Source organism: Melopsittacus undulatus, chromosome 3 (assembly GCF_012275295.1).
Source record: "Melopsittacus undulatus isolate bMelUnd1 chromosome 3, bMelUnd1.mat.Z, whole genome shotgun sequence".
Classification (NCBI taxonomy): Eukaryota; Metazoa; Chordata; class Aves; order Psittaciformes; family Psittaculidae; genus Melopsittacus; species Melopsittacus undulatus.
In genome coordinates this window covers 32,574,067-32,587,918 of record NC_047529.1, presented here as the reverse complement: position 1 = coordinate 32,587,918, position 13,852 = coordinate 32,574,067, and the positions used below count along the sequence as shown (strand labels likewise).

At 35.8% G+C, this 13,852-nt stretch overlaps 1 protein-coding gene across 1 annotated transcript in view; it reads left to right on the top strand.

Moving 5' to 3' along the window:
• Positions 1 to 13,852, top strand: part of SNTG2 (syntrophin gamma 2) — a 260,496-nt gene that overhangs the window by 231,486 nt on the left and 15,158 nt on the right. Inside the window, exon 14 of the mRNA XM_034060916.1 lies at positions 3,264 to 3,473. Within this exon, the coding sequence (XP_033916807.1) occupies positions 3,264 to 3,473 (210 nt within the window). The remainder of the gene's footprint in view (positions 1 to 3,263; positions 3,474 to 13,852) is intronic.

Genomic DNA, 13,852 nt, shown 5'->3' with positions numbered 1-13,852 from the left:
TTCCAAATAGTGGGTTTGACCTTGCAAAGGGCAACATGGTGTATTCATGTACTACAGAATTCTTCATTTTATTCCACTACCTAGAGACAACGTCATGATTTCTGTTTAACTTGTCCAATTAAAGGATTATGAGCAAAACCTTAGTAGTCTGTTTAAAGAATTGACTTACAGAAGAAATTTTCTAATAAATTGCATCAGACAGATTAATTTATTTCACTACCTGTTAATCAAACACTACTTTGCAGGTGAGGTAAGGCTAGATGAGAGCATAAAGTAAAACCAAACGTATTACCAGGGAAAAACAAAACCAGAAACAAAAAACAAAGCCAAAAATATTGATCCTTTAGATAAAATGCTGTTTTCACTGAAAAATTACAAAGCAGCTTTATTTCTCACCAGCTGCTGTCCTCTCTGCTGTTCATCCTTCAACCCTGTACTAATGTGGAGAAGGAAGGCTGTTGCTCTGTTAGCTGTACAGATCCTGATTTTACATTGCACTGAAGGAGAACAGATTACGTTTTTTTGTTTGGGTTGGGTTTTCTTCCTGATTCAACACAGTTATTCAGGACAATTTACAGATAGAAAAAATAAAAGGAAACAAACAAATTCATAGATCTGACAATAACACTTCATTCTCCTTTATTGCCCTGTTCATCATACCCAGGAGTTCTCTGTAGCCCTAAACATCCAAATTCTTCAAAGAAGGGGGTGAGAGGGGGTTTCTGTGTCCTGATTGCTCAAACTAATTGTCCCAAACTGACTTACAGAAACATGGGCATGTTTCCTGCACCAGTTTTTTTGACTGATTAAAAAACTAAATTAAAAAAAAAAAGAAACTGAAAAAGTGATGAAGTTACAGAAAACAGAGAAAGGAGCACACAGCCAGCAGAGAACAGATCAAGGAGTACAGAGAATTTGATAGAAATCTACAAAAAAAAAAATCTCTCAAACGAGCCTACATCTGCATTTTAGAGAGGTGTCAGTCCCTTTGACAAGCTTCTAAAAGGGCTTCTGCTGATGTCAGCTGCCAGTTTTGCAGCTTGTCACTGCCTGTTTTTATTCTGTTGTAAGCCTGCAATCATTGAGCGGGAATGGGTTGGGGTGGAGGGGGGAGATTCTGTCCATTAATCTTTTTTAAAATTTACTTTTTTTCTGATAAATAAGTCAGGCACCAATGAAATATAAACTCATTATGTCTCTTGAAAAGATTTTGCTGTGGTTTGTGTTTGGGATTTTTTCTTCTTTAAATGCTACTACTGCTTTAAAACTCAGTCCTTCCTAGCATGTTCTCATAATTTCAAGGATAATCTACCCTTAAAGCAGATACTGTGCTACTTTTTCATTAAAAAAAAAAAAGCAGTGGGAAATAAACTACCCAGGATTCAACTCTTTAATGTTCTTGACATTTTAACAAATGAATGCTTAATTGCCAGTCTTCATGAATACATTAGTTAAAGTGCAAAAGCTCAAATTCAACTCTTTAACCTCTTTTCTGTTGATTGTTTGGCATAAATGACAGTGAGGAAAACTGAGCAAATCCAAAAAGATAGGAACAAATCCTAAGCAGGTAGTGTTTGTACACTGGAGACTGAAAGATGGAGTTTATGTTGTAAAAACTGCCATTTGGGAAGACTTCCTAAGGATTTTCAGAAGCTAGTTAGAACTAGTTCAAAGCTGTGGTGGAGACTGCTATTAGATCCTTCCACAAAAAGTGGATTTTAAGGAGAGGGGCACCTGTTACGCACCTTATCATCTGTGTTTATTATGACACAATAGTTAGACATGAAAAATAAGAATCCAATATGGAAATTACATTTTAAAGCAAAATGTTTGCTATGGTTTAGACTTGTGTGTGTGTATACATACGTATAGGTACACACTTGCATACACAAACATGCATATATGTCATGCTCTTTCTTATTCATGTATATTTAGTAGTAACAAACAGATGACTGAAAACGTGATCACTTTTATCACGTTTCTTCCTGTACCTTGCCTCATGCTCTATATTTACTGAAACTGTTACTGAAAACCTGTATTTTTCAGGGATGAGAATATTAGACACCTTTTTAAAAGCCACCTGTCTTAAAATCATTTGATTTTGTTTTATTGCCTCGTATTTTCACGTCTCATTTTCACACACAAAGTAAAAAATATTAATATAATAATCTGCAAGCCAGAATGAGCAGCTTTGAGTTGTGAAGCAGATGTAGATATAAAATCTGCCACTCCATAGCTGCTGAGCATCAGATTATATATAGGTATTTTGTTCCACTTCACTTTCAACAGTCTAAAGGAGCATCGTAACATAAATTTTTAATTTCTTCAAGACTGTTCTCGGATATGCAGGGCCATTTTTAACAACAAAGTACTCTGTACCTTGGTGGCTGCTTCTGAGGTACCCCACAAAACATCCTTAGTTTACAGTTGACTTGGTTGACTTGGGTAAATTGCAGAATATTTGCAAGTTTATGTTATTCAGCAATTGAGCAGAACAAGCGGTATTTTCAGTTCCCATCTGAAAGTACACAGATATGTATGCACTACTTTTTTTTTTTAATATAATTTTCTTTTTCTCTTCATGTATGACAATCAATGAATTCTTGAAAGTTTCTGGTCAGAATTTGTTTTCATTTGCAAAATATTCTGTTACTGGGATTTTTTTGTTGTTGTTGTTTTAATTACAGACTGTTATGAAGTTTCTCTTCTTCACCTTGAAGGTGTTGGTAGGATCTCACTTCACTTTGCTTGTAATTGCTGAGCAGTATTGGCAGCTTTTAGGGGGCATTTGAAAGCTCAAATTATCATTTCCAGAATTAGCTCTTCAGTGCTTGATAAATCAATGTATTCCTTAGTGTTTAGCGTATTGGAACCCAGTTACAATGGAGTAGTTATATTCTTCTGTAAAGTTGGTACACAGCTCTTGAACTGAGTTCAGACAATTCATGGATTTCCTTTCTTTTCACTGTAAACAATACAGTGTTTTACAAACTCTTTTTAAATTATGCATATATTGTTTAGTTAACTTTGACTGTATTTTGGAACTGCAGAAGTAGCTCAGATTACATGACACAAGGTAAAGTGAGTAAGAAGCAAAGAGATAAGTTGTCTGTGAAATTATTACTTAATTTTCAGAACTTTTGTCCAAGGTAATTATTAACATAATGACATAATGTATCCGAGTACCCGTTACTTACAGAAGACAATGTTGCTTTAACTGTTTTTGCTAGATGAAGAATCATATACTGAAACATGTCTTTCAGCTCTGGCTTGCTGATGACTGCTGGCTACAAGCAAACTTGTATTTAGGTATTCATCAGGACTTTGATCTTGAAGACCAGAGGCCGTATTGTTTCAGTGTTATGGTTGGACATGGCAAGAGTCATTATTTCAATGTGGAGCTGGGCAGTGAATTGGCAGTATGGGAGAAATCATTTCAACGAGCGATTTTCTTGGAAGTTCAAAGAACAGGGGTAAGTAATGAATAATTTAAATCCTGGAGCCATTTCATCAGTTAAATTATAACAATTTTTTAGATCAATAGTATGTTTAATACTTGAATCAGATTTATGTGCTCCATGACTAAGGACCTCAGTGCATTTTACTACACCCAAGGCTTGTGAAAGTTGCATCATCACATCAGTATTTGCATGTCAATGACCATGTAGTAACAGTCTGAGCGTGGTAGGACAGTTTGAAAATTGGAAGTAGTAAATTGTAAGTTGGTCTTGATTATAGCAACCTGATAATTAATACGTTTTATTACGGGAAAGCAGATTCTGAAGAGATTATTTAGTCGACCCTGCACATTTTTCTACCAGAAGGCTTGTTTTTCATTCACATAAGGTAATTATGTTATGTTTTACATAATATTTCTATTCTCACTGAAGAAATATTTTGCTCTTACATTGTTAATTGTAAATTGGGATTTTTCTTGTTAACACTGGAAAACTCTGAAGGCTAAGCATAAAAGTGAACTTTTGTGATAGTCTTAAATTCTCAGAATTAAACAGAATATAATCACTTTCTCCTGGCTAGTAAAATTCTCAAGTCAATTATTTTCTCAGATCTGAGGGTGCATTTCCCATTAGTGGTTTCAAATTTAAGATCAAGATTTCTAGTATAGTTTTCTAAATGTAGGTGTCTATTAGCATGGTAGTAGCTAAGTGTGCATTAGAATCTGTGAGTGGAGTCCGAAGAATGTGCTTATTATAAACTAGATACTTTATTCTAAATGAGATATGGCAGGAAGACAGAGAAGATAAATTGATTTTTATTTAGGTTGCAAATTAAAGCACCTCTATACTGTTATATAAAGAAGTTACTTGCTGAACAACTAGGTCCATACTCCCAAGTGAACTGGACCTGTGGTATGGGAATACATGCATAAAGAGTATAGGCCTTTTCCAATTAAAAACATTTACACAGTTTAAGCATAAATACAAGCTTTATCTGATATGTTTGGGTTTGCAGGGACCTCCTAAAGGTGTTTGCAAAAGTTAGAGGACTAAATCACAGCATTGCATTAGCACAGATTGCAAGGCGCAGGAGTCCCAGCATAGAATCTGCTCTTCCAGATTTCAAAGTCTCTGGGATTCTAACAAGGTTTGCAGGTGCTTCTTTAGAACCCTTCCAATTTTCTCTTCAGACTGCTAAAGTAACAAAAAAAGATTTTGTAATAGTGATGCTGTTGCTCCTGCTCTTTTGAGATACAGTTCTTCAGAAAAAAAAATGAATTGCTGAGCGTCAGGGAGGGGCTAATAACGCATATTGCATATGCATAAAGTGTTTTCTCACATGAACTCTTCAAAAATTATGATCCAACTGTTTGAGCAGCCACTCAATTGTCCTATCATCCATATAAAAAAACCAGGAAGGTTGGAACTAGATAATCTTCAGTGTCTATCCCAACTCAAATCATTCTATGATTCTATGAAAATTAAGTATAACAAGGGTGGAGATTATCTGGTTCTTTATGTGGTTTGATTTCTGAAGTATTTATTGTTAAAACTCAGCCTTTGTTCCTTTCCATCCTAACAATCTTAAAATCAAGGAACAATTCTTTGCTTCTGGAATGATCTTTTGTCTTTTAATCCAGCAATCCTCTAAACCTTTATCTCGCAGAAGACATTAATATTTCTTCCAGCTGTGGTTTAATCAGTCTAATGCTTCCAGGAAAGGTATTCAGTTAAAAACTTGATTACAGTGTTTAAGTCTCCATATGTGTGTTCCCATGTCTTAATTTTCTCTCACCCAGTTGCATGCATTCAAGTTTGTTGTAACTGACTATGTCAGTAGGATGCAAAGTGCTGTGGTCACTCTCCAGCAGCGAAAAATCTTTTGACTCCGCTATTTTATTTCTTTCTTCAAAATATAAATGCTGCTTTCAATGACCTTCTTTTCAGAAGGATATCAAGAGCAGCATGAATGAGGTGCAATTTAACATTACATAGATTATTTTAAGCTATAGAAAAAGAAAAAGCATTTTGGTATCTGGTAAATTGAAGGTTGTCACCAGTAGGTTAGATTGTCTATAAAAATTCTTTCTTTTGGAGAAGGACCATAATTGCAGTTGGAATTTAACTTTTATACATAAGTGATTGGGCAAGGTTCATGGTAGGTGTTGGATTGCACTGTGTCATTTCAACCATTCCTATTTAAATGTGGCTTGATTCTGTTTACTGTTAAGGGTCATTAGGATCTTGTCTTTGACAGAATCATTATTAACCTTACCCTGTACACATTCTTTGTGTTTGGTGTTTCTATAAGAGTTGTATTTCTGGGAAGATCCTGTCCTTACACAGTTTATAAAAAGAAATATTAGGATGTAATGGTGCTTTTGCATTCTTTCTGCCTATGTTATGTGATTTTTTTTAATACATCTCTTCTGAAAAAGGCAGCAGCTTTAAATGACAGAAGGAATGTAATAAAGCAGGAGGAAATCCCCCTCACATTATAATTCTCCTTTCAGCTGTCTTAAAGCTGTATTTCAAGCTGCAAATGCTTACAAAAGGAGTCTACCAAGAAACCGTGAAATTCAGTGATCCTGATGAAATGAATCTATTTACAAACAATGATACCTAGCAAATTTACATGCTAGATATATCTATATTTTATTCCTATAAAATATATGATAGTCTCTGATAGCATAATTTGGACAAATGGGAGCAATAACAATGCAATAGAAGTAGGAAGGCAGTTGTAAGGTAAAAGAAGTGCATTAGAAAGTATTTCCATGAGGCTGGTAATGAAAGTCAGCATTGCAGTGGAGGAGGATAGACAGTAAAGTCCTTCCAGTCATAACTAGAATTTCAATCATCTCCCACAAATTCGAGCAAGCCTCTCTGTCTCACTTGGAGCATCCTAAGCAGTACAAGATTAATTAATGATTCCTAAGAAAAAGAAACAATTATTAAAACAAATGTACTTAATTCATTTTTTTTTTGTTTGTAAGCAACAATGGATTCCTTTTTCATGTTGATATGTCCATCCAGTCTCTGTTTTCATCTGTGAGCTTAAGCAGTGTTCCACACTGACATGAGATTAACATACTTTACAGTATCCTTAGTTCACCATATTCCTGTTTGAGACATTAGCATTTCCCTCTATACACTGTATGTTCTTCAGGATGATCTATATGCAGTGCCTGAGTCTGCAACCATATTATTATTGATGATTAAAACAAAACAAAATTACGTAGTTATTTTGAAGACATGGTTACACTGTATCCTTTACTCAACATTGTATGACTTTCCCTTTTTTGCTTGATGGACTATCTCTGATTTTATGGTCCTAGTTACTTTTTTATATTCTCTCTTCTATTCAGCTTTTTAATTTCCTTGTAGTATCTTGTCATAGATTTTACCAGGTCATTAGTTTTAATTAATTTCTAACCCATTAATAATATTCTCATCTGTATGTTTTCTGTGAGACATATATTGTTTATCGTGCAAAGCCTTCCAGTATCCATGCTATTGTCAGATTTTGATTTTCACCTCTTGTTTTTCTAGTAAAGATTTCTATTTTTTCCATGTAATGCTGCCCTCTGATCACTGCTTCACAGTGCAGGAAATAGTCTTCTCATTCCTATGACCATATGCTATTTGTTCTGGACTGTTACTTCATTTTACGTGTGTATTTCCGTTAAAAATCCTCTGCAGGGTTTTCCAGAACTAATTGAAAACATACAGAAGGGAATTGATTGCTTCCAGCTGATTTCAATAACCTTTCCAGGAAAGCAGTATTTTTCATAATATTTCTCATAATTTTCCTTTAAAAACATTCAGTTGACTATATTGCATAAGAAATATCAATATAGTAGTGACTTTATGCATACGTACCACTTCCTAACCTGTCATAAGCAATAATTGGTTTATAACATGAAAAGTAATGTTTATATTCCAAATCTCCAGCATGATCCTATGGTATGTAAAATCACTTACAATGAGAGATCAGAAAAGACTGTGTAAAACTGCACTTTTATTTTAAAACCCTACATTTCCCCAAATTAAATGTATAAATAATAGCCCCCACGTTTTGAGTACCTCCGGAAAGAGACAAAATTTATTTATTTGGCTGCTTATTCTCAGTCCAGTGGAGATAATAGTAAACTCATGATTTCAAAATTAGGAGCCAGCTGGAAAAAAATCCTTTATATAAAAGTTCAAATGGCTTCTAAACAATTTTTTTGCCACTGAACATAAATGTATATTTTAGCAACATTCCTGTACATGTGCTTGAAATTGAGTGTTCAACAAGCCACTGCTTGTCCCACCTGAGCATATAAACAGCAACATGTACTAGTCAATGACATGTATTCCTTGCATTCCCCCTGTAGGGTGGACAAGCTGCAAAGTGTCAAATTAGGCCCATCTGAAGCTATTTCTTAGCATGAAAGGTAAACGTTCAATTGGAGATTTTGTATTCACAGAAAACTGAAGAAAAGGTTTTGTGATGTTCAGATTGAGGCACCCTAAGAAAAGTTTAGTTCCTCGGTTTCCTTCCCAGAACAAAAGCTGTTTTCTCATAATTTTCCAGGGGCATTTTGAATCAATCTTGCTACAACTCAAGTTAGATATGATCAGAGTAGATCTTAGAGACTGTGTGCACACTGGGACTTGGGCAGAGATTAGGTATCTTTCCAGTCATCTTTGTGTTCACAGCTAAACTAACTCTTCCAAATACCTGATTTCTGAGATGCTCAGAAGACTTTCTCAATAACTCTGCAGCCAAATCACACACACTCGTTACTAGGCATTGCTGAGAATTAAACAGTGCTTGAGAAATTATAGTCTAAATCACCTTGTGAGACAGAGCAAAAAAAGTCCACCTAAATAAATAAAATCTAGCAGAAATTAGGCAGTCTGAATAAGAGGTAGTTGTCATTTCTAGCTTATGAATCTCTTAATTCTTCATGTTAAACTGAGAGGATAACAGGATTGGTTGATCACAGTATAATCCTTATGAACTCCAAGTAATATATTTAAAATACAGAAATGCTAAATACATTTAACAATGCTATCTTATTTTTGTCCCCCATGATGATGACAAAGCATATATGCAACAGAAATACGTATAGGAATCACTTTAAGAATGGAAACAGCACAATAAGTTAATTTCAAAACCAATTTCTGAGACAAACAAATAAACAAAGGGGATATCCCCCTTAAATTCAGGTGAGGTATTAAGTAGCATTTAGATCAGGTTTGATTTATAGGGTCATTAAAAGATACTTATCAGTTTGTTACCAGAATTCAATTTAATCACACAATTAAGTTTTAGATGGTTTTCATTATGTACAGAAAGCTTATTACAACTCCAATTTAACTGGTCTTCTTTAGAAATCCGATTAGATTCTAATTCATTTTCACACTGATGAAAAAAAACTGTTCTCCAACACAAAGAAAGATACTGAGAACCATATGGATCTGCCTTAGCTATATGAATTTACACTTGGGATAATCTATAGGTAGGAAACTGCTAAACATTCAAGTCATTGTTGTATCTTGCTTTTCTTTATGGAAAAATGAGTTGCTACAAACCCACAAAGCTGTTGCTCAGGCACAGGTATAAGGACAATCCATGCCTGTTGTAAACAAAGGCTAAAGAATGCACTTTGAATTTTCACTGATAGAGGATAACCACCGCTAAGCTGCTGGCATTTCATTTTTTCCTCTGACTTCCATTTCTCTCACTGCCTTTTCCTACAACAATTTTAAGCCATAGTCTGCTTGTTCAGCGGAGGAGGTAGCAAGTTGCCTTTCTTCAATCAGATTTACATTAACTATAGGTTTGTATTACAGAGAGAATGCCATGGCCAGAAGTAGGCATCTGTGACTGAATTATCTGCTCATCTTGCCAAGTAATAGCTGAACCTATAACAGTTTAGGAGAAATTAGTTTCTACAGGAACACAGTTGCCTGCAAAGGAACATTTGCTTCAGGCACATGTGCATGTGGCCCTAATCTCTGTGACAGTGGTTTAATGCTTAATCCCTGTTATGGTGAAGTTTTCTGAAAAGGTAGTCTGTTGTATGAGAGCTCTACTAAGACAACAGTTTTTGCTGTTATCTGCAATAATGTCACTTGCAATCTTGATTAGATCAGTTAAATATTTAATTCAGTTAGACCAGCTGTTGTGTGGCAGGAATTCTACTTATGAGTGTGGCTCAGATTGTAATAGATGATCGAAAGGCAAAAGTTTCAAGCATAGCAGTAACCTGAGAAAGCCAGCATTTAAAACATGAAAGTATTAAGCATAAGTGTTATTGTTCTAAAAGACTAAGCACTGAGCTAGCAACGCTTCTACTGAAATCAGTAGTTTTCTTTGAAGTTTGGTGGAAGTGTAATGAGCCACTGTTTTAGGCTGTTGAAATACTTCTAGTGCCAGTGTGTCCCTTGCATCTATGTTTAAAAATAAAACCCTATAACATCTTCTTGAAAACTCAATCTTTTGCAAGAGAATGTACTTGTCTATACTAATATCCAGTCAAGAATGTAGAAAAAGAGTCATTTTAAGTCATTAAGATGAATTGCATTCAACTGCAGCAACTGCAGAACTTAATGTACAAGACTTTTAATCTGATCTGGTTTGTTTCAGCAAGGTGGTTTTAATTATATCTATCTTTAATTATCACAGTTCTATAACCTTTTAATTTTGACATGATTAATTCCTTAACATTATGACCAAATGAGTGGATCTGCCACATTTTTTAGATGATGATGGTATTCATTTGATTTCTCTCACATAAATTATTTCATTAATCCTTTTGCACAGTTATCTGTAACAGAAATACCTCCAAGTTTCAGAAGTCTGTCCTGGATGAGCTTTCTGAAAACTCTTGTGATGAATGTCATATTTCACTGTCATTTCATTTGGTCATAGGTAATGTGGGTTCCAAGTGAGAATGCTTTCTATGTACTTAACAAATGTCTTATAGACGTTTTGCTTTAAAAAAAATAAAAAAAGCTGATATATAATATAAAATATTTTATCCTAGAATAACAATCAGAATTTTAAAATATCGTAATTCCAAAATATGAGAAAAGTATGTGAATTTTTTTATTACTTTGGAATTTCAGAAAAAAATATAAAAACTGTTGAAGAATATTTTGCAGACTGTCTTCAGAATTAAGGGGTTTAATTTTGTATGCCTCCTAGTGCACCCTCTGTATGTGAGCTGAGATACATTTCTTAGTACAACCATAACAGCTCTGGCTGCTCTTACCATCTCTACATCCTACTCAGAGGATGCTAAAAATGGAATTTTCAAAAAAGCTCATTCTTGACCTATATGGTCCCAAATTAAGGCTTTTACCAAATTCTGTGCTTTGGTAAATATATTGGGTACATTAAGAAACCTTACTTCTGCCACTCCTATATGATTTAGTAGCTTGTAAAAAGTCTTAATGCAAGAATCTATGTTCCAAACTGTCTGCTGTTGCCATATCTTTTTTTTTACTGTCACTGTATTTTAGGTGCTGTTCTGCAGTATTTGATTTCTAATGTATTTTAAAAGCGCACATAATTTAAGTCCTTCTCTGTTTCGGTCATTTAAGTTCCTCTCACAAGTCCTGCAGACTGCGTGCCATTTTTTTACACATGCCAACACTGACAAAAGACTAAAAGAAAACATTAAGTAGGATTTGGTCTCCGAATCAAGGAGGAACAAGGGTCAGCGATATTTGGATGATATTAAAACTTCATCCGTTAAATTGACAACCCTGCGGTCTTCAGTTGGCATGACTGAAATGTTAACCAGTAATTGATTTCTAGAGAAAACTTAGAACTAAATTCAGTTATTATGTTAATCTCCAACTTAATAGAGAATGACAAATCACTTGATATACATTTAGCCCATTAGAATCCCACTATCCTGCTCATTTGTATAGTTTACTTTCTTAAGTTTTCATGACATTATGGACTTTGGTGAAAAGGCAACTTTTTTTAATAGGGGTAAGTGCTCAATTTGGGATATTTTTAGTTGCTCTGTGTGAGATTTTTAGTCACTTAATTTTGATCAGCATATGGGCAAGATTTTTTTTTTTCTTTTTTACATTAAATGGCAACAGATAAATCTTGAATGAATAAATTGTATATGCATGTTGTATTTAGAGGAAAAATGAGGGTTTTCTTCATGCAAGACAATAATTAACCACAATATAGCCCCACATTAACTGGATTTTTGAAACCGTAAGCTTGATAAGGCATTAGGAACAACAGCGCTAGAGTTATAAAAGTAAACTCCATTAAAAGGTATATACACTATATCATGCTTCTGTGTTGCTCTTACATGAGCAACTGCCGAATCCCATTTGTTCCTTGGAAATGTTATTTGCCAAAGAAATAAGGGAAAACTTAGAAATACTGACTGAATAATTTAGTAACTGGCCACCCTGATTCTTTAAAACTTAGGTAAAATCATAGAATCATAGAATAGTTAGGATGGTATTTTTTTAGTATAAATGTTTGTTGATGATTGCAGAATATAACTTCTGAACTGACAGGCATTATTAGTAATCATGTTTGTAAAGAATTTTACTGTAAAACATAAGCAATAGGAGCCCTTATTATTTGCACAGAAGACAATCCCATATTAGAGTAACATTAAAACATTTTATGTCTTAAAAAAAATCCAGACACTACACTGGACACCTGTGACAGACTTAAGAAAATTTAGTCAGTCCAGCTAAAGCATTTTAATGAGCTCATATCCCAATTACCACAAAAATCTATTGCATGCCTAGATTTATTTAGAAGCATTTGGGCTACACAGTCCCTGAAGCAACCAAACTTACATATGGCTTCATCCTTCCTGAGAGACCTGATCTGGCAAGCATGCTAATTTCCTTCTGGCTTCATACTACGGGTTTCTGTGGCCAAGGATCCCTATACATATAATGCAACTCAAGAGGAGGAGGGATCCTCTTTTAATTCCCTGCCTCTCTTTCCTAAGCAGCCTGTGCCAGGGCTGCAATGGTGCCTATTACCCACCAAGTCTTCATGCTTCCCACCATGTAATAGGGCAGTGACTGCACATGAAATGATCCCCATTTGTTGCCCAGCCTCTGCTTCTCCCTGTACAGATGTTTGAGGTCTATTTGTCCCTTGCTTCTGAGTCATAGAATCATAGAATCATAGAATAGTTAGGATTGGAAAGGACCTCAAGATCATCTAGTTCCAACACCCTGCCATGGGCAGGGACACCTCACACAAAACCATATCACCCAAGGCGTCATCCAACCTGGCCTTGAACACTGGCAGGGATGGAGCATTCACTACCTCCCTGGGCAACCCATTCCAGTACCTCACCACCCTAACAGTAAAGAATTTCTTCCTTATACCCAGTCTAAGCCTCTGCTGTTTAAGTTTCAACTCGTTACCCCTTGTCCTATCACTACAGTCCCTAATGAATAGTCCCTCATCATCATCCCTGTAGGCCCCCTTCAGATACTGGAAGGCTGCTATGAGGTCTCCACGCAGCCTTCTCTTCTGCAGGCTCAACAGCCCCAGCTTTCTCAGCCTGTCTTCATATGGGAGGTGCTCCAGTCCCCTGATCATACTTGTGGCCCTCCTCTGGACTTGTTCTAACAGTTCCATGTCCTTTTTATGTTGAGGACACCAGAACTGCACACAGTACTCCAAGTGAGGTCTCACGAGAGCAGAGTAGAGGGGCAGGATCACCTCCTTTGATCTGCTGGTCACGCTCCTTTTGATGCAGCCCAGGATACGGTTGGCTTTCTGGGCTGTGAGTGAACACTGCTGGCTCATGTTCATTTTCTCATTGACTAACACCCCCAAAGTCCTTCTCCGCAGGACTACCATGAATTTCCTTTTTGCCCAACCTGTAGCTGTGCCTGGGATTGCTCCGACCCAGGTGTAGGACCTTGTACTTGGCATGGTTAAACTTCATGAGGTTGGCATCAGCCCACCTCACAAGTGTGTCAAGGTCCCTCTGGATGGCATTCCTTCCCTCCAGCATATCAATCGAAGCACACAGCTTGGTGTCATCGGCAAACTTGCTGAGGGCACACTCAATTCCAGAGTCAAAATTAGAAAGTCCCTCTTGTAGTCTTTTCCCATGCATTAATTCTCCAGTTTTAGCATTTACTCACTTCTTGTTTACCTAATACCCATAAACCAAGTTTAAAGCCCTTCTTGTTAGGTTGCAGATCTGTTCACAAACACATTGCCTCCCATAAAAGTTGGTTTTAAAATTAATTGGCCTGCCATTGAGTGTATTTGTAAAGTCTCTTCTCATTGTTAGAATCTTTGTTTTAGAGTACTGAAGCAACCTGACCCTTGCCCTCTCCTTATTGTAAAAACTGATGGAAGATAGACATGAAAAAAGCCT